This window comes from Oryzias melastigma, linkage group LG17 (assembly GCF_002922805.2).
Source record: "Oryzias melastigma strain HK-1 linkage group LG17, ASM292280v2, whole genome shotgun sequence".
In the NCBI taxonomy this organism is placed as follows: Eukaryota; Metazoa; Chordata; class Actinopteri; order Beloniformes; family Adrianichthyidae; genus Oryzias; species Oryzias melastigma.
In genome coordinates, this window is record NC_050528.1 from 14,785,576 (window position 1) to 14,808,549 (window position 22,974).

At 40.0% G+C, this 22,974-nt stretch overlaps 3 protein-coding genes across 3 annotated transcripts in view; 2 read left to right on the plus strand and 1 right to left on the minus strand.

Moving 5' to 3' along the window:
- Positions 1 to 842, minus strand: part of basp1 (brain abundant, membrane attached signal protein 1) — a 55,151-nt gene extending 54,309 nt beyond the window's left edge. The window contains exon 1 of the mRNA XM_024268908.2: positions 562 to 842. The gene's annotated coding sequence lies outside the window, so the exon portion shown is untranslated. The remainder of the gene's footprint in view (positions 1 to 561) is intronic.
- The window catches only part of LOC112144307 (tripartite motif-containing protein 16-like), a gene marked incomplete in the record, with an annotated part of 1,074,856 nt that overhangs the window by 169,064 nt on the left and 882,818 nt on the right, over positions 1 to 22,974 (plus strand).
- myo10 (myosin X) overlaps positions 14,042 to 22,974 on the plus strand; it is a 105,555-nt gene continuing 96,622 nt past the window's right edge. The window contains exon 1 of the mRNA XM_024268646.2: positions 14,042 to 14,463. Within this exon, the coding sequence (XP_024124414.1) occupies positions 14,443 to 14,463 (21 nt within the window). The 5' untranslated portion in view covers positions 14,042 to 14,442. The remainder of the gene's footprint in view (positions 14,464 to 22,974) is intronic.

The window sequence follows — 22,974 nt, forward strand, 5'->3', positions numbered from 1 at the left end:
TCTCTCTCCCCTCCTCCTCCTCCTCCTCCTCCTCTCATCTCAAACTCCTCTTTTCCAGTCCTGGTTGCAATCAGTGAGAAATCATCAATAATTGATCTGAATTGAGAAATTATGGTTTGGGAAGAATCCGCTTGGACTCAGGCGCGCCCCCGCCAGAATTCTGACAAAACAGCCCCAATAAACCTCCTCACACCCCCTCACCAGACAGGGAGCGCGCAGAATGACTCGATCAATAATCGATGATTGATGGGCGCGTGCGTTAGGGGGTCAAAAGTCATCTTTCTGAGGGAAAAAGTGGGGAAAACGTGTGCGCGTGCACGCTAGCGGTACACACCCCTTTGTGAGCACGCGCTCTAAAGGAAAATGGGTTGTTAAAAAAATGTTCCCCCACATTTGAAAACCTTTTTAGTTTTTTTAACCTAAGAATAAAGGTCTCGTGCCTTCATTCAGGCGCGCGTTACAAACAAACCAACACTATAATAAAACAAACAAACAAAAAATATGTTTCTTAAGAAAAAGAACAAAACAGCAAGAATATAAATGTGAGGAAGGAGCGCTTACCGTGCACACCAATTCCCGGCGCTCGCGCTGCTCTCCTCGCGGTCTCCACTCGCGGCTTCAGCGTTTTCCCCCCACCTTTTTTTTCTTTTAATTTGCGTCTCTTCCGCGCGCGCAGCGGCTCGTGCCTGCTACTCGACTGTGCGGCTCAGTGCACGCGCGAGCGCTGTGCTGAAAAACGTCCCCGCGTGCGTGTTTGAGCGTGTCCGTGATTTCCTGAAGATGCTCCACAGACATGTGGTGCGTTCAGAGTCTTCACGGTAAAATGTCCCTCCACCAACCCCTACTGATAATATGTTAACACGTTTTTTTATAGATTTGTTTAGATAAAAGTCACACTTGTGGTTATAAATGTCCGGAAGTTGTTTCTCTTCATATTTTTCCGGACACGAACTGAGACCCTGCCCTCGCGCGCCCCCTGTCACCCGCAGCCCGTCACAGGAGGACCTGTTGGTCCCTGATGCTTCCAGAGGAACCTGAAGTTACCTTTGGTCCAAAGCGACTCAGCAGACAGACGCTGGAAAAATGTTTCTACTGCAGGACGGCCATGATGAAGTACTGCAGCAGAAACCTGATCATCTGTGAGACATTTGTGATTTAGAGTTTAAGTTTAAACTAGAAGACAGAAAATGACCGCAGATTCTCCATGCTGGCGGAGCTGGTAATGAATGGATCAAGCACGTAATATTTTTTCATCCAATCAAGTAAAAAAAATGATTGTATATTTAAAGTATTTGAATTGTGAATAGGATTATTATTCAATAAATTAAATAAAATAATAGTAATTATGTTTTGGATTCAGTTTTTTCTATGATGCAGTACTTACAGTTAGACACCAGATGGCACTGTTAAGGAGGAAATGAAAATCCTGAAAACATGTCTAATTTTCAGCATTTATTTCTTGAGTGTTTGTGGATTAATAAATTACCTTCTACTTTTACAGTAATAGTCTAGGTATAGGAAGATAACTTTTCAAAATAAAAGCTTTAATTAGTTTAGTTTAGTTTTCTTATGATCTTTTGTTATATTGCTCCCAGTGGTCTTTAAATTGTGATTATGCTGTTTAAAAAAAAAAACTTGTGTTGTTTACTAAGACACAGTTTCTGCAGAGTGGCAGTGGTTCATCAGAAATCAACTTCTGATTTATGGGTGGGACTGTTGACATACATTCTCCCCTGTTTGCTTACAGCCCCTCACAGCCCCAACCTAACACTACTGGTGCAACAAATATGGTGAGCAACATTGGACCTATCCAGTTTTGAGTCAGATACCAGCTCAAATGAGAAATAGGAAGACGTATAAGGATCTATTTGTCTTCAAGTGGATGCATCAGAATGGAGCAGAGCATAGTGTTTCTAACTTACAAGCTTTTTAAATCAAAATTTTTCATCTCATCACATTTCATTGATGATGAAATCATCAATAAAATCATACTGAAACCCCAAAGCAAGACTACCCCTGCCCCTTACTCCAAGATAAAATTTCACTTCCAGATTGTAAAATCCCTCCAAAACTCCTTCAACAATTTGGCCAATGACAGCCAGGTCTGTACCTCCAAACCCAAGAAGAAAATATTCTTTCTAAAAGTTCCTCTACACTCTGGAAACAACCCTTTTCAAAATGAGCTTCAAAAAACGGGTACAGTACATGAAATGATGAGTCTTGTGTTAATATTAAGGATGTAACAAAAAATCGGGAATCGATAAAATAACGATTCAAACTCGTCAACATGTTCATCGATGCAAAAAATAAAAAATTGATTTGACAGCTTTCCATGTAGGCGCGCCTGTGTGTGTGTAGCTTACACACTGTACGCATTTGAGCAGACACTTTCAATGAAAAGTCAAGGCAAATGTGTGCACACCTGGACTCCTGGCCTTTGCCCATGGAGTGCACTTTGCTACACCAGTTTTTAAGTAGGGTTTGAAGCTATTTGTATAAATTGGGCACGCACTGAGCACGCCCAGAATGCTCAACCCGGTTCTAGGTGATTACACACTGTCATCAGGTGGTATCCACACCGGAGCAGCGCGCTCACACAGGTATCTGCAGGGAGGAGATTCTTCTTATATTGTATTTTTACTGTTCGTTGGTGTTCCTCCTAGCAGTTTGGGGTTCGATTCCATACAATGACCTGCAGAATATTTTGACATAAGTACATGAAATGAGAAGTCTTGTGTTACAGTGAGATGACTCTAGCAAAAAAGGAGAAACTCAGTAATTTGCGACTTCAGAATCTTAAGTTAATGTTACTGCACTCTAAATGTCATTAAGCCTTCATTCTGAACCAAACTGAATTGACCGTCCTTTTTCTCAGATAATCATACTCATTTTTTTTCTTTAGAATTTAGGTTTATTTTTATGTATTCCTGATGGATCACTGGTAACACTGCTGCAACTCATGATGGCTGCTTCCCACAGTAGATCTCCACTTGCTTGCTCTTCTGTCAGAGGTTGAAGGTGTTGGGACCATGACTGGAAAAGACAAGTCCTCCAGTAGAGGACTTGTTTTAAAAATAAGGAGACTAAATGTGGCAGCTAGCCTTCTAACTGCATCGTTTCTTTTTGTCGGGTTTGCAAACACAATTATTTTAAATTGAGGTTCTAAGATAGTGGTCATTGCCAGGACTTGAAGGTTCTCCATGTGACATCTTCTTTGCAATGAGTGTTGAAAGCTGAACTGCTGTAGGATTGATTCAGATTTGTAATTTTTGACAAACCCAACCCACCAGAATTCCAGTGAACTGCTCAACATGTAGACCTGATGTCACAAGGTCTAGTTTCTGAGGTCATGTGGCTTTGATATGCTTCGAACAACAGCTTGAGAGAGCGCTATAGGACTTCTGGTTCACAACCTCAAAGCAGAGTAGAGCAGAGCAGCTTGAGTAGAACATTCCTATGTCCTTACCAGTGAAGTTCATGACTCAAGTTTTCATTCATAGAGCTCAATTCCTGCTCTCTTTGCCTCCTCACTGCCTGCCTTTTGGATTCTAGATGCTTTGGCCTTGTACTCAGCGACTCGTCTTTTCCTATCATGGTACCAACACCTTTCACCTCTAAGTGAAGAGCAAGCAGGTGGATGTTTACTGTGAGAAGCAGCCATCACAAATCACAGCAGCAATGCCAGTCAATATGGAAAAATAAACTTTAAATTTAAAGGCAAATATATGAGTTTGATAGTCTGGGAAGAATGACGGTCAGTTACATGTTTGGTAAAGAATGAAGTCGGGACCTCGTTCTTTCGGTCATGATCTAGACCACAGGTGAGTCTTAGAACAAAGATCGACCGGTACATTGAGAGCTTTGTTTTCTGGCTCAACTCTCCCTTCACCACAACATATCGGTACAGCGACCACATAACATCGGATGCCGCTCCAGTCCGCCTGTCTATCTCACCCTACGAACTTCCCTCACTCAACCTAGGGCAGGAGCTCTTCACCCACCCAGATAAGGCAAACTACCTTTCTCCGGTTGAGAACCATGGCCTAAGACTCAGTGGTTCTGACCCTCATCCCAGTCGCTTCACACTCAGCTGTATGCTGGAGGTCCTGGCTCGTTAAAGCCAACAGGACAACATCACCTGCAAAGAGCAGAGATGAAATTCTGTGGGCTGCAAACCAGACTACCTCCGACCACTGGCTGTTCCTAGAAATTCTGTCCATAAAAACTGTGAAAAGAACCAGTGCCGGACCCCAACATGCTTGGTCACCCGGAGGAAGCTCAGAGTAGAGCTGCTGCTCCTCCATATTGAGAGGAGCCAGTTGAGGTATGTTGGGTATCTGGCCTGGATGCCTCCTGGATGCCTCCCTGGGGAAGTGTTCCCGGCACGCCCTAGTGGGCGGAGGTCCCGGGGCAGACCCAGGAGAGGCTGGAGAGACTATGTTTCTTGGGTGACCCCGGGGTACCCCGAGGGAGCTGAAGGCACAGAGGAAGCCTGCTCCTGCTTTCTAGAATCTCATTTCCCATCATCCCTTTATTTACACACAAGCTTACAGCACCCCACAAACCCAACCTAACATTATTGGTCAACAAAATTGGCGAGCAATATTTGAGTCATAGAGTTTTGAGCCAGATCCCAGTGTGGTTTTCCAACAAGCCCACTCCTGATTGGACAGAGTGGTTGGCATAGTAATATTGAGTCAGACCAACTCGGACCAATCCCTGTTTACTGCCAAATTCTGGTTCCAACATGGCAAAGTCGATATTGTGGAAAATTGCAATTGAATTGACTTAAAATACTTTGGAGCTGGACATAAACTGTAACAGTTGATACGTGCAGTTCATTTCGTCAGCAGAAGGCACTAGTGTGCTAGAAACGTTCACAATTATTTTTATTTATTTTTCTACTTTTTAAAAGACATTTATGGAGCTTTGAGAGCAATAATATTTGATTTTGGAGAGTATTTAAGTGTTTAGATTATGTGAGTTCGGCTAAAGGTCGCCAGAAGTACTTCCAGGTTTTTCCATCAGCAAAGCACGACTAGCAAAGCACATGTGAAGTGGGCCTGACAGAAAGTTAAAAGAGAAGATTTAAGAGGATATTTTTTGTTGTTTTAGTCCAACACTTGGCTCATTAGGAGACCAAAGTAGTATGTATGTGCATTATTTTTTTATGTAAATCATTTGTGTAATGCATATTTTGTAGTTAAGATTTACTTTTCTACAGTGTTGATAAAGCCCGAAGAAAAAGAATACCGCATTAAACATCAGTTAAAAGAACTCTCAAGCCTCTCTCTTGCGTGATAATGAACGATAAACTATTTTCTATGACACCATACTCACTCGGTCCAGTTCTCATATACAGTCAGTGGTGATAAGACAATATCTTTTAATAGTTTTCAATGGAAAAAAATATTCAAAAGTTTTCTTCTTTCAGCTTTTTAATTTCCATTTGTCACTGTTTGCTATTAAAAATTAAACAAACCCTTGTTACTTTATTGTGCTGCAGACTCCTAAAATCTTAAGAGTTTTCACAAACTTCTTTGTGAACCATCAAAGCGCCCCGCTATTCTTGTCATTCAGCATTTTTATTTTCAGAAACTGGTGTCCGTGCTTTGAAAACATGCACGCTTGTCATTCTATCCCAGTTTTCCCTGCAGGATTAAGGCAGGAAGGAGGTGGGATCAAGGAGAGGTCAGTTTGTTCTGGAAGACGCTGCGCCCTGACTCAGCCGACCCCACCTGACCTCTGAGCCGCGTCCCTGATAAGTCCTGTGTGTTTGCGAAGCAGATCCTTCGGAGCGCCCGCAATCACTGTTTGTCTCAAAGGGTCGGGTCACTCAAATGGAAATAAAGTTCAGCGAAGCTCACACAGCTTTAGTTTTAAAAAAACGCTGACAGGAAGTCAGTTAAAGATGAAACAAGATAAAAGTCAGTGACTGCTGTTTGTTATAAACTACATTCTTCATTATGAGCTCACACAGACCCATTTAGATGAAAATTGTGTTTTTTGTGTTTTGACATGTCCTTAAGACATTTTTTTTGATGATTTAGAATATTTATAAAGACAATAGGGATTAAAATTGCCATTCTGAGTATTTCTTTGTTCAAATCATCTTGAATCAGAACCAGCAAAATATTTAATTTGAAAAAGATAATATTTATTATGTACAAAAATACATTGGGTGCGCCACTGCCCTGCTCTGCTCCCTTCTGATGCATCCACTTGTAGATGACTAGATCCATAAACGTCTTTATTTCCTCGTCTGAGCTGGAATCAGGATCAAAACTGCAGGATAAAGTGTAAACAAAGGGATGATGGGATATCAGTGGAGGCTTACTTCTGTGCCAACGGTCCTGCCCAAAACTCAGAGGCAAGTTTCTGATAAACTTTTTCAGCTCTTCACAAACGTTGTCCTAGAAAATGACAGTTTTTAGATTTGGGCTAAAATCATAATTAGAATTAAAAGATCACAGGGAACACTTTGAAAATAGATCAAAAGATGATCAGAGTCGGGCTTTAAACCCTCGTTTGGTACAAAGAGCAGAAACATTTCCTGAAAATCCCCTCTCATTTCGATCAGACATTTATAAGAAACCATAATGGCCGCTTTGAACTTTCTACTTTAAATTTGTTTTTGGCAGCTCAGTTCATTTTTAGTCAAAGATGTTCAAAACAACCAGAGATCAAGCGAACCACAAACAACCGTTTTCCCCTCCTCCGTGCTTTTCATTTGCAGCAGTGTTTCCTCACCTTTGACTCAGAAGACTGCCACACAGCCAACACTCTTCTGAGGAGGCCTGGGGTCACAGGAAGAAAAAAAAATGCTTGGAACATCAGAGGTGATTTCAAGAAAACCTTTGAGGCTCGTAGTTCTGTTGATCTGGTGGAGACAAGTCAGGGCAGACCTGCCGTAATGAAGCTCCGATCTGGCAGCACAGGCTGTCAAACATCCATCGGAAACTTCATGACCAACTTGACTGAAATAAGCTTGAAATCTTCTTGTCAAGAATTTCTAAAATGTTTTTTTATTCCAAGACTTTTGTGTGTGTTAATAAGTAACTTGTCCTTTTCTGTCTGCGTCACAACAAAAGAGTTTGTTGGTGGGTGGTCAGGATTATGATTAGCAGCATGACGCCGTTAGAGAGACGTTTGACTGAAAACCCCTTTCTCCTGTCTTTTTCTTTTATTCTGAAGTTCTCTGGGCTCCTTAAGGGGGGGCTGGAGTACCTGCGGGGGTTCCAGCTCCTGTTAATGAGGCTACAGGGTTGCTGAGGGCATTTGGAGGAACAATTTGTTCATGGCCGGACTCCATCTTTTGGTGATGTTTCTGGAATCTGCAGATGGAGTCTCTCAGTGTGCGGTGCTTCACCTGAAACAGTTTGGCAGCAGCGGTTGTATATATGTGAGATCCTCCAGTGTACATGAGGAGGAGTCTTAAAGGATGTACCAAAAGATAAATGAGAGATCAGATGAATAAAGGGTTTAAAATACTCTCTGGAACAGTGCAGGCACACTGGGAATGAGAGACAAGTTCAAGAACATGCTGAACACACATTCTTGAATACACATTGAATTCATATTAGACAAGAAGGGAGGGGCTTCTTCTCTTCTTTTTCTACTGTTTACTAGAATATGTCAGCCACCTACAGCTAGAAGAGTATTGGTGCAAAATGTGGAAGTGGCACAAGCCACAAGTATTAGTTTCTCCTCCATGATCAATTTTCAAACAGTTGGCACTTCCGTGAAATGAAAGAGACGTGATACAGACGTCACCACAATATCTGAGTCCCTAATTTGACCAATCAGGGAAAAGGGTTTTACATGCGTGTTCAATGGCCACGTGTTTGGTCATAGAAACTTGGGCAGCGACACATAAACACCAGAGTTTTGAACTCAGAAGCCCAAAACATGCATTTATGCATGTTTATGTAATTTCATTGAAAGCAGTCGCTTGAAGACGTGTTGCAGAGGGTGGTGTGAACTTAGCAAGAGCCAACAGAATCTGAGGAGTTTAAATTGAAAAAAACTCTGAGTAGATTCTCAAATCATGAAAATCCAGTTTAACCATCTAAAGTCCACTACAACAACAAACTGACATAAATTATTATCATTAGTATTGGAATTAGGATATTTTTTAAAACCCTTTGATTAAATCAACAACAAAAAAATACAATATCATTGCTTTTATGAGATATAGGTCTATCAATTATGATATTTTGGGTGATTTAGTAAGTTTTAGCTCATAACATTGTTAGATTAAAATGCGAAAACATTAAAATGTGTATTCAGGACATAATCCCTATAGGTATCCACTGTCTCGAATTTGATCCACAAATGTTTAACATGGTGTAACTGTATTATCAAGAATTATTAGCAACATATTTTGCATTATTTCAATACAGCAAGTAGTTATTAAAAAAAAACAACAGTAAAAAAACAACAGTACATAAGTGAATGTTTGTTATTCTCAACATAAAGTTTTTTAGTTTAGCCAAAGTTTTCCCCCCTAAGATTTCACGGAAGCAGCCATTTTGAAATGAGCAGAGAAGGGCCGTCTACTGCCCCTAGTGGAATGATGATAAACTACAGGACAGAAAACATGGACCAAGTTCTATACCATGGGTTTGAGTCATGGTAATTAGATAGGAGTCTCATAAATGTGTGTATCAAATATGATACTAATAGTTGAATAGGGTTATAACATAGACTAATGCTTCTGGTCTTCATGGTCTTAGATTTCCCTTTTTTCCCTGTAAAAAGCTCAGGAGACTGTGTGGCTGTGGAAATGTGTGGTCCTGCAGAGCATGTAAACACAAACGGTCATAAATACTGACCCAGTGTGATTTGCTGTCCTCTTCCCTCCCTTAAAAAGCTGCAGATTCCTCACATTTTTAGAGCCAGAAGAAAGCATTCGGATTTGTTTAACTTTAAACCATTAAGCTGAAAAACTGCATGTTTGTAAACTTTAATAAGCAACAAAAGCTTTAATTAGATTTTTTTCTTATTTTACCTGAATAACGTGGATTTTTTTTCCCTTGCGTGACTACAGATTTTATAGATTTAACTAATAATATTAATTACTATTAATATTCTCAGTTTCTTCTGTCATCACACTGTCTGTTGTTTACTTCCATGTATAACACGTGAATACTTTCGCAATGCTTGACGTCAAACTACTTTTTTATCTTCTTGTTTTAAGTCTAATCTCATTTTTCCCACCATTAATTGTTATTTTTGATAAATACTTAAATTAATTCCTATTTTATTAGGTTTTATTTTTGTTTATAATTAGCTTAATGATGTTACTCTTAGGGGAGTAAGCAAAAACAATATTTAAGTTTTCTGGTTGTCTAAAAGTTTTTTTTTTTCTTCTATTTTGGTTTCTAAATGTGCATGTGTCCGTCTATGAATGTTTGTTTGTAAGTCAGGTGCTCCTATATTTACTGTACCCCTATCATCCTTTACATCTCTTACACGTTAAGTTATGGGCAAAGGTTTTCTTGCAATTCATGTGAAAATACGAAGCTTACATCCCAAAATTGACCACCTCAGAGCGTGGCTTACTTACAATAAACCAAATACAGTATTATCATAATATCGGAAACCTGGCTCTCTGGCATCACAGATTCTTCTATTTATACTGAAAACGTTGTTCTGTGCAGGGCTGAGGTTCCAGGGGAGGGGGAGTTGCCACATATAGTCAAATATCAAATCTAGATGAATTATTCCTAAAGTGAAACCTCTATTGTTTGCAGGAACCTCCATTGAAGTTATCTTGCATGCTAATAAGAAAATAATAATTGGCAACATATATCGTCTTCTCTCTTCTCCAAAACTTGATTCAGTCTGAAACATTCTATCGACCATTTCATCTTTTGGCGATTCTAAGGAACTTATTTTGTTTGGAGATTTTAATTTCGATTGTTCGAACCCCTCAGATTCATCTGAGTGTAATTTATTTATTGGATTAAATTTGACATAAATCCTTAAGGAACCAACCAGAGTTACTTCCAGTTGTCAGTCTCTTCTTGGTTGGATTCTAGTTACTCATCCAAATAGAATAGCCTCTTCTGGAGTTCTTACTGACAGCCTCAGTGACCATTCTATCATCTACTGTAAATGGAAACTACCAGACGCTCATAAACCTCCTAAGTTTATAAGGATTCGTAATACTCACTTTTTTAACTCTGATCTTTTTATACGTGATCTGCAAGAGATAAATGAGATAAGACTTAACCTTATACCTGATATTGAAACTGCTTGGAACTTTTTTTTTACGCTGAACTGAATCAAGTTATTGATTGATTATCTGATTGTTTTTATACTCTGATTTGTCAGTCCCCTATTGTCTCTGGTTTTTGTTTTTTGTATGATTTTTTTGCAGATGTGTTTATCTAAACTTTCTGAAATGTCATATTGGATAATCTGTACTGCTATGTGTGTGAGTGAGTGAGTGTGTTTGTTATCTGTACTTAATCTTTGTTTTTACTAATATGTTTGGTTTCTACTATCACTTGTTATTATTTCTTGAAACAGAGGACCCTCTTGAAAATGAGATGTTCCATCTCTAGGGGTTTATCCTCCCACTTTAGTTAAAATGTGTAAATAAAAAATGAAAATAAAACTGTTCTTTATTTACTTGTGAAAAACTGGTATTTAATGCATGTCTGGAAAATAACATCACTCATTAAAAGTAGAAAATGATTGAAATACACATAAATGCAAAAAATAAATTAAAAAAAGACACAATTTGTGCAGAAATAGCTTTATTTGTTAAAAAAATAAAAGATTAATGATGTATGAATCTTAATTTGTTGGATGTGTTTTCCAAAAAAAAGTGATACATTTAGTTGATTATATAAGAGACGAGGAGGTGACAGCTTCAAACAAGCACCCAGAATTCTGAGGATTGTCTGTTTTTATTTCTATTTTTATTTTTTGGGTCTGTTGTAATTTAGAGACTATATTATGTATTAGCAACCTTAAAAACTGTTACAAGAATCGGATCTGTTGGATTTGTAGAGGTAAATGTATTCCATGTAAAGTTTGTAACTGCACTCATAGCCGTGGGGAGAAATGAACAATGGTGGCGTTCCTTCCTGCATTGGTGGTGCAATAATTGATGTGAGGAAACGAACTAAATGTTCAATCATCTTTCTTTGTTTTCACGACTCAAGAACAGAGTATTTTGCCTCTTTTAATTACTGGTTTAAATGTGAGAGTTCATCAAAGGAATGTTTGGTTTCAGTACAGTCTGCAAGACTGGACACATGAAAGAGCTCTCATTTCAACACCAAAAAGAGGCGAGTTTTAATCTTTGGACATAAATGTAGAAAAAAATGAACTTGGGCAAAAACTCAGGGTAAAGCTCAGGTAACGGCAGGATGAGGCACGCAGATGAGAGCGAGATGCTCGCTCCAACTCAGCACCAACATGTCAGCACGTCAATTTTTGACACAAAAGGCCAGGGGCGGGGTAGCAATCAAGTTAATGTGAGTTTAAAAGGAGAGGTGGAGCTCATAGATTGAGGCTAAACGCCGGATTGGCCCCAATTATCGCTAGAAGGCCCCAACCTGAAATAAGAGGAAAGCATTGCTGAGGGGGGAATAATCCAGACAGGTGCTTTGAGAAACACTGAGCTTGTGTCTGAATTCTTTCACTACCTATTGGACTACTTAGTTCGTTCGCCATTTTGTAGTGCCGTCTCAATCTAACACTAAATACTAAGTTGCATTTACTGCAATAACTTGTGAAATAAACAAAACTTGAATAATCTACAAACCCACAAAGTCTGTATTTGTATATTTTACAACCTGTAATTCAATTGCTAAATAAATATTTCCATTAAACTAGCTAAAGCTAATATGTTAAAGAGCTTTTAGATGTTTTTTAAGCGTTTGTACACAGTACCCGCAGACTGTCTAAATTCACTGGACGTAACATCCGGTCTACCCCGCTTACAAAGGCCCCGGCCATCAGCGACCACGAAGGCCACGGCCTCAGAAGGACGCAGCCGCTGAATTTTTTAATTGTATTTTGGTAACCATCCTTTATACCACAGTATTTAATACTGTGTAGCTTTTCCGATGTATTCAGACTGGACACATTTGGTTATCTTAAAGTGAACAGAGGTCGATTCCCCCAATAACCTGAAACAAATTTTCTGTCCAAATAAACCCGAGCGGACCAGGACCCGCTCTCGTCAAAGAAGGTGGTCTCAGTAAGTTTCTAATTGGACTGAGCTCTGGTTCGCTCTGATTTTCCTCAGTCTGAATAGGCTGCGAGCTCGGAGTGGAACCACAGGACCAAAATGGCCACCATGGCCGAGCATTACAGGATGTGAACAGAGTAGGAAAAGCTCCAACCCTTAGTAATTAGGGAGTAGGGAGGGAATTCACACATAGCCCGTGATTGGTCAAACTTTAGACACGTTTAGAACCGGACCAAAACGCATGTCAGTTGAAATGTGAGCATCTGAGCTTTTTCAATATCATCCCTTAAGGCTAGAACCTAGAGAACTCCCTCTTAAAAAGTGCTTTACCTGCAAATGTCACAAAGGCAAAAGCTTTGAAACCTATAATTTTCTCTTAAATACACAATGAGGGTGAAGGTCAGAGGGCAGCCGGCTGCTCTGCTGATCTCCTTCAGGTCGACCACTGAGTGCTAAATACTGCATGGGGGAGGTCAGGGTCCAAAGCACCAGGGGTCAAACGTCTAATTGCATGGCAATGAATGAAGTCACCCCCCCCCCCACCCAACCACACACACAAGTAACTAACTACAAAGAAGTTAGTTCAAGTTAGTAATCCAAAGCTAGAATGTTAATGTTTAACCACATAACTGAATAATAGATGATAAGAAAAATACTGCTCCTTGATAAAACAACTTATTACCAAACATGTTAGCTTGTAGTTTGACACTTTGATAGGTTTAGTTACATTTTCTAACTAGGCACAGAGTGCATGCTTTTACATTTAAAAAATGAAATAAAATAATTCCAACGTAAAATAATCTTTTTATTTTTGCCTAATAATAATGTTTAATTTGATTTATTGGTGCATCTTTATTTGAAAAAGTTTAGATGTTATTTGTTTTCATGGGAGAAATGCTGACACGTTGCGAAAGGCTCTAGAATGACGTCATCAAACACGCCGCGGGTGGCGGATCCCCAGGAATTGAGTCGTTTTACTTCCGGTTAGGACAAAACTCACAAAAACAACTCATATATCATCAATATATGTATTTTTGTGTTCCAAAGGTATTTTATGATCATATATATGGATATTGTTTGCTCTGAAAGGCTTAAGAAAATCATAGTATGGCCCCTTAGAGGGTATTTATGTAGCCAATATCAGATTAGCAAGTTAAAAAAAAGGCGGAGGGACTATTATTTCCTTTAAAAATAGCTTTACCTTGTGTTAATCTACCTAATGTGTTCTTTTTATTAGAAAATATAGTCGTAGCTTTTAATCTTTTAATCATTTGGGATCTCAGTCTGCAGTCATTAGCATCGCTATTTAGCTTCTTAAAGTTTTAGCATTTAACTTAATGTACATTATCCTAGGTTTCTTTAAACAAACTACATTTTTATTCAGGTATTCTATTGAACTATAAAGAAGTGTGTAATTTATTAAATTAAGCATTTAATGACTCGTAGTTTGTAGCTATGTCTGGCATTAAAAAAAACAATCTTTTTAGCCTCTTAAACGTAAGATAAAACAGTACCGCAGTGTAACCAGTTTAGAAAAGCGAAATGTGTTTTATTGACATAAATGTTTGCGGTTCTTGATAAAAAGCTATAGTTTTGTGGTTTTTACATAATCCTTTTGGTTTTAGTTTCTATGAAATTTTCACTGCGCATGCGTGTCATTTTCGTTTTTTCATCCTTATACCTGGGCAGGTTTTGAATGCATATTTATGGAAGGTAAACGGAATTGACGTATTTCTGTCATGTTTGGGAGCTTCGGACCTCCACATGTTGACAGCAGGAGGAGTCAGTGAGTCGGCGGAGGAGGAGGAGAAACAGGAGTAGGGGGCGGAGCTTGGGGGAAAGCATTGTCCTGTTTGAGTGACTGACTGAGTGCGGGTTTCCAAAGTTTCACCGGCGCCTCTGTCGTGCGTTCCCCTCGCCTGCAGAAGGTTCGGCTGCGGGTCCAGAGACGCAGAGCGCTGAGGTTCGGAGTCAGACGCGGAGGAGGAGGAGGCCCACCGGCGTGGCGCGGACCCCTCAGGAGGAGCCCGCATGCGTTAAAGGGGCTCCCGGTGTCCCTCCTGCTGGATGAGTGACTCAGGAGACAAAGAGTAACTTCAGTCGTCTGTCAGGAGGAAGATGATGCGCTGAAGATCTCCTCTTGTTTATGTGGAATCGAACCGACAACATATGACTGCACAGGCGCGCGCCTTCCACGCAGCAGCCCTCCTGGATTAAACCCAACCGGAGCCATGGATAACTTCTTCACGGAGGTGAGGAGAAGCATGATGATAAGTACACAGCTAAAGGTGCAACACGCGTGCGCACTGGGGATCAACCCCAAACCTCTGTAGTTAAACAGTCATACAGGTCTCACAGGAGGTCTGGAGGTGCAACAACATGAAACATCACAGAAACTGTTCCTGGTGGGGGTGTAGGGGGGTCCCAGTGGATCTGTGGTATTTCCGTACCTTTTTTTTCTAGTTTCCTCCTAGAAACAACATGTAAAGCTATTATTAGACCTTAGTGGCTGCATGGATGTTATCTCAGAGGACAGTCAGTAATGGGCTGGGGAAGTTGAGTCTGCTCATTTTTTGCCCTTTGATCTTAAAATTAAAAAGCTTTTAATTTAAAGAAGATTGGTGCAGAGAAGTAAAAAAAAAAAAACCCTGACAAATCAACAGGTAGGATGGTGATTCAGTTTAAACGGTGCCTTTATTGGTCCAATAAACTTTTCTGAGAGGTTACTGAAAGCCTGCTGTCAGAGACTTGTTGACATCCCTCAGGTAACTACAGCTGACTCATTCATGCTCCTGTCATCACCCCCCGCTGACGTCTCAGGCTCAGGTTGGTTGGCCGCAGCGGTTTAAATCCAGCTTCTTCACCTGGTTTGTTCCTCATTGGCTCTCCTGCTTATTTTCAAAAGCTGGCGGCGCTTCGGTGGAGCCGAAGGTCACTCGGCTCTGCGCCAGCACTCCCGCTATCAGGAGCTGCAGCGTTTTCCCCTCCACGTGCCCGTCCCATGATGAGCTTTCAGCACATCTGGAAGTCAGTCTCTCCTCGGGAGCTGGAGAGAGTTTCCCAGAGCCGGGAGAAAGCAGGCGCACAATCGACTCAAATGTTGGCCCTCGTATCAGCCGGCTAATCACAGCTGGAACAAAGAGACCAGTCTTCAAGGAAGAGAACGCTTGACGAGGAAGTTAAGCTGCGCCAGTCTGAGCAGAGAGGAAGCTGGGGTGTTCATAGCTGTAGTCAGGAGAGGACTGGTCTGGGAAGCTCCATCAGAAGTCGTGGTCTGCTCCTTTAGTCCTGCTTTTTCTACCATTCGGGTGCAGATGTTTTTAAATAGAGGGGCCCTCTCACTCCATTTGCTTGTACGAAAGTCTAAATATTAACGTCTAATCTTGATGAGGATGCTGCTGGTGTGCTGTGGGTGCATAAAGAGCAAACATCTTCAGGGCCTCTCCTGGGGTTTGCTTTGCCTCATTAGTGCCTGATGCAACATGAGCTAGTGGCATTTCTCGTGCCCCAAGGGCGTCTCTGGTGGTTATTGTTTTCTCTGCTGATAGGAAAGAGACGTGATGCAAAGGACATCAAGATATCCTCTCTCCATTCTTCTTTGCTTTTTTTTGTAGGTTTCACAGACAAAATTGAACAAAACTTGCTGAAAAAAGTGGGATGTCTCAGAAAACACAAGTTTGATGTCGGCTGAACTGCCCTAAAAAGCTTTAAACACAGTCATTTGCATTGGATAAACTTCTACACCACAGCCATAGCTTAAAGCAAAGCGTGTTCAGATTAAACCTTAGTCTGTCATCTGATGACGGTCTGGAGATGTTGAGAGGAGGAACAGTGATCATGTTGGCAAAAGGATTCTGAAGTTGGAGATACCAAAGTAGAGGCTTAGATGAAGACCAAAGAGGAAGTATAAGAATGTAGTGAAGGAGGACATGAGGATGATTGGTGGGAGCAAGGAGGATGCCAAAGATAGGGTTAGATGGAGACAGATGATTCACTGTGGAGACCTATAAAGGAAGCAAGAAGACATTTCCTTTGCTGACACTTTTCACATTATGTATGGTTCCATTAAAAGACTACGACTGTCTGCTAACCTAATCTTGTATGTTTTTTATCAACCTCAACACCAGACTCACCTGAGCGATTCATAGGAGTTCTTGGGGTCATGGGTCTTGCTGAAAGGCACCACAGATGTGTCAACCACTGTGGAGCCTCTGCTGGTTCCAGGGCTTGGACCAACAACTCTCCAGCTGGAGAACCTTGTCCCTAAATGCTGGCTGACCACTGCTTACTGCCTCCAAAATAGATCTGCAGCTGACCAAAACAAAAGTAGCCTCCACAAATAAACAGCCACACTTACTGCTAGCATGAAGCTAACAGTACGACATGAACCGTTTCTTTCTCCTCCACCAAGATGTTTTATCTGCAGACAGCAAAGAAGAGTCAAAGTCCGTAGTGGAAAGTTGTTTTTTCTTTTTGTTTTTTTCTACATGACAACGATTCGTTTTGTTGACTTTTTGAAATCTCACTCTCATAAAAAAGAAAACAGACTTTAGTGCTTTAATCCGTGGTTGACTGCCATTGTTTAAATGTGTTCATCAGACAGCAGAATCTCCCGCTTTCCTCCTAAACCTTTGACTCTGCTGACAATAACACTGAGAATGTGTGAACCTGCCCCCATGTTGGAGGAGGTGTTGTCTTCAAAGAAGCAGAAACTCTTCTTGTATGGCGTTCATCGGGTTGAAGGACCTCAAGTGTTCTGCTGGACCTCACAACACTGTTGAGTCTCTTAAGGGTTTTGATGAAGAGTGGAGATGCTTCCTTCAACAGGAGCGTCCTGCTCTCTAATTACAGAGCTAAAGCCCAAACCGTCTGGACGGGAGTCGCTCCTCTAAATAAAACCTCAAACCCAGACTGCTGCTTTTCTCCACTCATTTGTTCTGGTGAAACGTGAGGTCCAGGAAATGCTTCTCCTCTTTTGCTGTTTGATCACTATGGGTCCAACTTGACCCAAATTCTGTCTGGGAGAGCGACAGCTCAACGTTTGTCTTGTTCAGTGTCCCGTGAAGAGCCTTGTTATGGGATTCAGGAGGACCTGCAGAGCGTGTTTGTGTTGACACTGCGAACTCCTAGTCTGTGACGGTTGGAGGGTTTGTTTTTATTTGAATTGGAGGGTGTGGAGCGCAGCGAGCTTCACCTGCCCACCAATCAGAGAGCAGTTCTGCTTCAGTTGAGTCTATGCAGTAAATGAAGCAGGTCAGAGATAAGTCAGGCTTCGGGAAGCTCACCTGCCCTAAGGGGTGTTTAAGGTCAGCTTCTCTTCCGCGTTGCAGAATCATGCAGGGTGAATGTTTTCTCTACTTCCAGAGTTTATGTTGATACTAGCGCTTCATTAAATCTGGAGTCAGACTGACATTCACATGTTTGTATAAAAGGAAAAACAGCCTTCCCAGTTGTGAGGAAGTGCAGCCTAATTTATGTTTTACTCACTGAAAACAGAAACAATAATTAATCAGGAGAAAAAATCACTTTGGAATAAATTCCTTGATAAATGCCCAACTTCAACCCATGTTTGTCCCCTATTTTCTTTTTTTCAACTTGAAACATTGAAAAAATTAGTTTTTATATTAGTAGGTTATTTGTCATTGACATGAATATAACAGCAATCAGCCACCTAGTGCCAAACTCAGAAACTCTGCCTTTGTGATTTAATTTCAAACCAGCTTCAAACAGGAAGTTATTGAGTTACCGTACTCTCTGCACTGTAAGGTGCACTTATAAACCTTAATTTAAAACAAGACAAATATCAAAAGAACACGACAATGCGCCTTATAATCCAGAGCACCTTAAATACAGATTAACTATGGTTGTATTTACTGACGTCAAAGTGTTTTTGAGAAGTACATTGCACTCTGTCAAAATGCTTGGTTGGTTGCCATTGTGAATACGCTAATGCTGCTAAGATCTAGCGGTGTAGAACTGTTTTTTTTTTAAATGTTACTAACAAGGTTGGGATATTGCGTAGTCGTGGTTATTGCTGCCACAAACGATTATTTTTATAGTCGACTAATCACTGATTATTTTTTCCAAATAGTCGACTAATCAGGTCATATGCAAACTGGATGTAAAGCACACATCTTTACTAGGACTAGCTTTAAAACTGAAAAAAGCCTAAATTAGCCAAAATAGCTAGCATGTTGCTGAAATATTTGCTAAACTCCAAATTAGCCTAAAAAACATAACAAATCCTAAATCAGCCAAAATAACTAGCACATAACTGAAATAGCTTATCTCCAAAATAGCCTAAAAAAATCTGAAAAAATCCTAAATTAGCCAAAACAGATAGCATGTAGCTGAAATATTTTCTAAACTCCAAATTAGCCTAAAAAAAGAAAAAGTCATAAATTAGCCAAAATAGCTAGCATGCAGCTGAAATATTAGCTAAACTCCAAAATAGCCTAAAAACAAAAAAAGCTTTTAATTAGCCAAAAGAGCTAGCATGTAGTTGAAATATTAGCTAAACTCCAAATTAGCCTAGAAAACAGAAGAAATCCAAAATTAGCCAAAGCAGCTAGCATGTAGCTGAAATATTAGCTAGTTTCAGCTAATTTTAGGCAAGTTTTAGAGTTACAGGGAACACAATTAATACATGTTCACTGATTGATAGACTTATCTCTGACTCTTTTTGTCTTGATCTTAGTTTGGTGGACCTTATGTCATGATTTTGAAAATAGACCCTTCATTGACGATTACACAGTGCGGAAAATAAAAAACTCTTGAGTAATTAAATGAGTTTTTGGTGGGGAAATCAGTGACAGGAGAACCAATTTGAAAAATGTTCAACACACTTTCAATGGAGGTTTAAGTTCTTCCCCAATAAAGTTTTAGTTTTCTTGAAGGTTGGACTTCCTGTCCTCAAATGTTAACAATTTCAGGTCTATATTCTGCCTTAACTGTCTGTGTTTCTCATTCAAAAGCCATAAAAAGTAATTGCCCAATCATAGACTTGCGACGCCCTTAACACAAAGTCCTACTCTTTTTAACGTAGCAACAGTTTTATGACGATTTTGAGCAAGGAGGCACATGCTTTCATTACCTCCCTCAGTCTCTCCTCGGTTTGTTGAAATGCTGAAACTCAACACCCGTGGAGCTGGGGGGAGTTCAGACAGCTTGCAGATTTGTCGTTTGTTTGCCCCAGACGGCCCCCGGGCCTTGATGTCATTTAAGAACCACCGTCTTACACGTCCAAGGCAATGTTTTCTGTTCTCTAGAGTTTCCTTCAACAAGTCAGCAGTTGGGACTCTGGGGAATGCTGGACAAACACCACTATCAGAAGGTTTTTAAAATGTGTCATGGTCACAGATTCCTGTCATTACAAGAATTTTATTTCCAGTTTATTTGTGAGAGATACGACCCATTTTGACCAAGAACTACAAACCCTCTTATAAACTTGAATGTTTACAACCCCCTAAACCTAAGTGCACTTTATTCAAAACTAACAAGTGTAGAAGGTCTTTAAAAGTTAACAGTTAGACCCAATAGAAACGTTATAGAGAAAAGGGGAAGAAGAGACCTAAAAGAGGGATTTCTAACAGTTTGAGCCTTCCATAAATTATAAATAAAGTTATTTTAAATATGAATTGATTGGAAAGGGACTGTGTACAATGGTCTTTCATTTATTGTTGGAGTTTTGTTCTAAACATAACCCACAACGTAGGATTCTAGATGTTTTAAGGCTTTAAAACCCATCACTAAAATCTTCTCAGACAGACACTAACACTTTCAGATTTTTCTCTTGTTTAAGTCCAAACCTTCATAGAACAATAAATTCAACATGACAAGCTTAAAACAAAGATCTGATTGCAAATGGAGATTTGGCAAACTGAATGTATTCTTGAACCATAACTAGCAATATAAAAAAATGAGAAATAATATATTTTCAAACACAAGGTGCATTATGAAAAACAAAACAGCCATAAATGTGGTTTGACCACAGTACATTATCCAGAATGCCTATTTGGGCCAAGAGGCAGGTGATTGGTCAGACGGAAGTTTTTTTTAGTGAACTGTGTTATTCATGTTTTCCTCTTTCATTAGCAATAATCAGCCTTTTCAGAGAGTGCAACATGACACAAATGTCCAACTTTAGTAGATAAACTCTCAACACTGTTCAATTTTAACACAAACAATACACTCATTTTTAGTTCCTCATGTTGAAGCACAGAACGTAACTCCAGCAGGCTCTTGACTATGATAGCTGTAGTGCTCCCAACAATCCATCAAGTGGTGTGACTTTGTTGTTTGCTAAAGTCGTACTAAACACTTTGACAGATTTTTTAGTGCTGTGTACCAGAAAAGAATCAATTCCAGATCAGTAAACACAAGAATAATTTACACCTAAAACACAATATCAGTTTTTGAGAAAATGAAGGATTCGTACTACTGCCTCTTCCCTTAAAACTTGGTTGTGTCTATTTTCCTTTTTCCATAAGTAGAAATGAGGTAACCTCCCAGATCAAATGTCTTGGCTAGATGTCTGTGGTTCATGGGTTCTTTGATACTTTGCAACGATCCATGACGTCCTGACTCCTAATACTTTCATTCCCATGATGGACGAACCTTCACGGAACAAACCTGAACCCAAAGTCTTAGACTCAGTGTAAACGTTTGGTTTAATTTGGAGCAAAAAATGTCTTTCCATATTCTCACGGTGACTAATGATGTCTTTTTTACTTGCACCACTTTGGTGTCGATGGGAAGAAATAAAAAAAAGAAAGCCAAAAATAACTGCATGCTCAGTTTAAAATGTGGCTCCTGAGGTAACACCTACTCTGAGTCTGGACATGAGCCAGAGCGGTCTGCACTCAGTCTGTAGCTTTTTCCTGCTCAGCTGGCAAAGTGCAGACGGGGCAACTGGAACTGTGGGAAATCAAACAAAGTCAGAGCTGCAGGTCCAGACAGCAGCTCTGTTTATTTAAAATCCCTCCATTTTCTCTCATTTATCTAGATTTTTTGGGAGCAGCTTATCAGGCTTTAGCTGAAAACAAGGGATCACGAGGAGCATGGTATTATAGGTATTTTGGGGGAGTTGGTTGATAAATCACAGACTTAAGCTTCAACTGTAATGATAAACAAAAACATTTTAAAAAATGAGTACTATTCTTGGACAACTGTCCCAACTTTTGGGAAGTTTTCTGTCATTTCTACCATATTTAAAAACATATTTGCTATAGTGAAAACCTAATGAACTGCAGGATGTCCCATCATGGAGGCAGACTACCCCACAAAAAACTCTATTATATCACAATGTCTGAAAAAACTTCTTATATTAGCTGCCATCAAAGATAAATTTGGTGAGAAGACGTTCCGAGCAGACCTGGGAAGCCACTCGTGCTGGATCCGGGAAGTTTCTCCAGCATTCTGGCAAACAAATACATAAAAAACCTTACATTACACATCTCCACTTTTGACCCCAAATCTCAGAGAAAAGAGATCCCTGCAGGATCGGTCCGTGGGATGGCAGCCATCTGTGTGCCGGTTCAGCGGAGGTCAAGGTCAGAGTCGGCGTTGCACTCCAGGGTGGCATTAAGGCGCCTCTCGCTCATCTTTTGACTGTAAACACAAGGGTGTGTAGATTAGGATACAAGGATAAGAATTAAAGTTGTCTTGCAGATAAACTGCTTAACCTGGTTAAGCTTCCTGAAGGGTTTATCTGCCAGTGCCAGAGGGACCAGTGCCTATTCGTCCTGCTTGAAAAAGGGCTTTCATTGGGGGAACAGTCTCTTCTATGCTTTTTGCTTGTTCCCAAATAAACACAAACATAACTGATGGTTCTTTGACCAAAGAGATGGAAATGTGTTTTGGAAAAATAGAAGTTTCTGTTAATAGCATTAGCACTTCTAAAAAGTTTAATGGTATTTCGAGGCTCCAGGTTATCACTGAACAAATACAGTCTCTCCGACTCCCATCATTTCTCACTCCACTTTTTTCTTTGTGCTTTATACTCTCTGAACTTTCTCACAGAGTCGCTACAAGTCTGCACTCGCCTGAACAAGAACGTATTCTCCTCATTAGTGTCTGGTGTAGATATTTGTGGTAAAACATCCAAGTGTCACCTGAATAGAAGTGACAGATCCCCTCCCCCACTGCAGAAAAAGGCTTCTAGATATTTGGAGATGAGGTATTTGTCACCTGTAATACACTTTCTCCACTGTGTACTTTAGGGTGTCCTAATTGTATCCTGATTCGTCATCCGCTTCTTTCTTCTTGGTTTATGTTTGTCTTTCTCAGACCTGATCCTCAAGGATTAACATGTTTTCTATATCACTATGTTGAAACACATTTAGCTCAGACCCTGATGAAGGTCATCTGTGTTTAGGCAGAGTGGTGGCCCTGGAGGCCGGTTTCTTAAAACGTTTTTTTTTATTTTTTATTTGTGTCAACAATATTTTTGAAAAAACACATATTTGGCACCAATTTATTATTTTATTATTTTGTTCAAGACTTGTTTGATGGAATGTCTATCAGTTTCAATTCACAAGTTCACAGTTCAACTCATGATCTGATTAAAGACCCACTCCAATGGAAATCACGTTTTTGTAACATGTTCTATTGGGATTTGTCTCATGTTGGAAGACATGTTTAAAGAAAATTAAACTTTAAGTTGCATTTCTTGTTTTTTTTTTGTTTTGTTTTTTTGGGGTATTTCTTTTATTTCTCAATATTTCTTTAGTATTTCTTATATTTCTTAGTATTTCTTTAATATT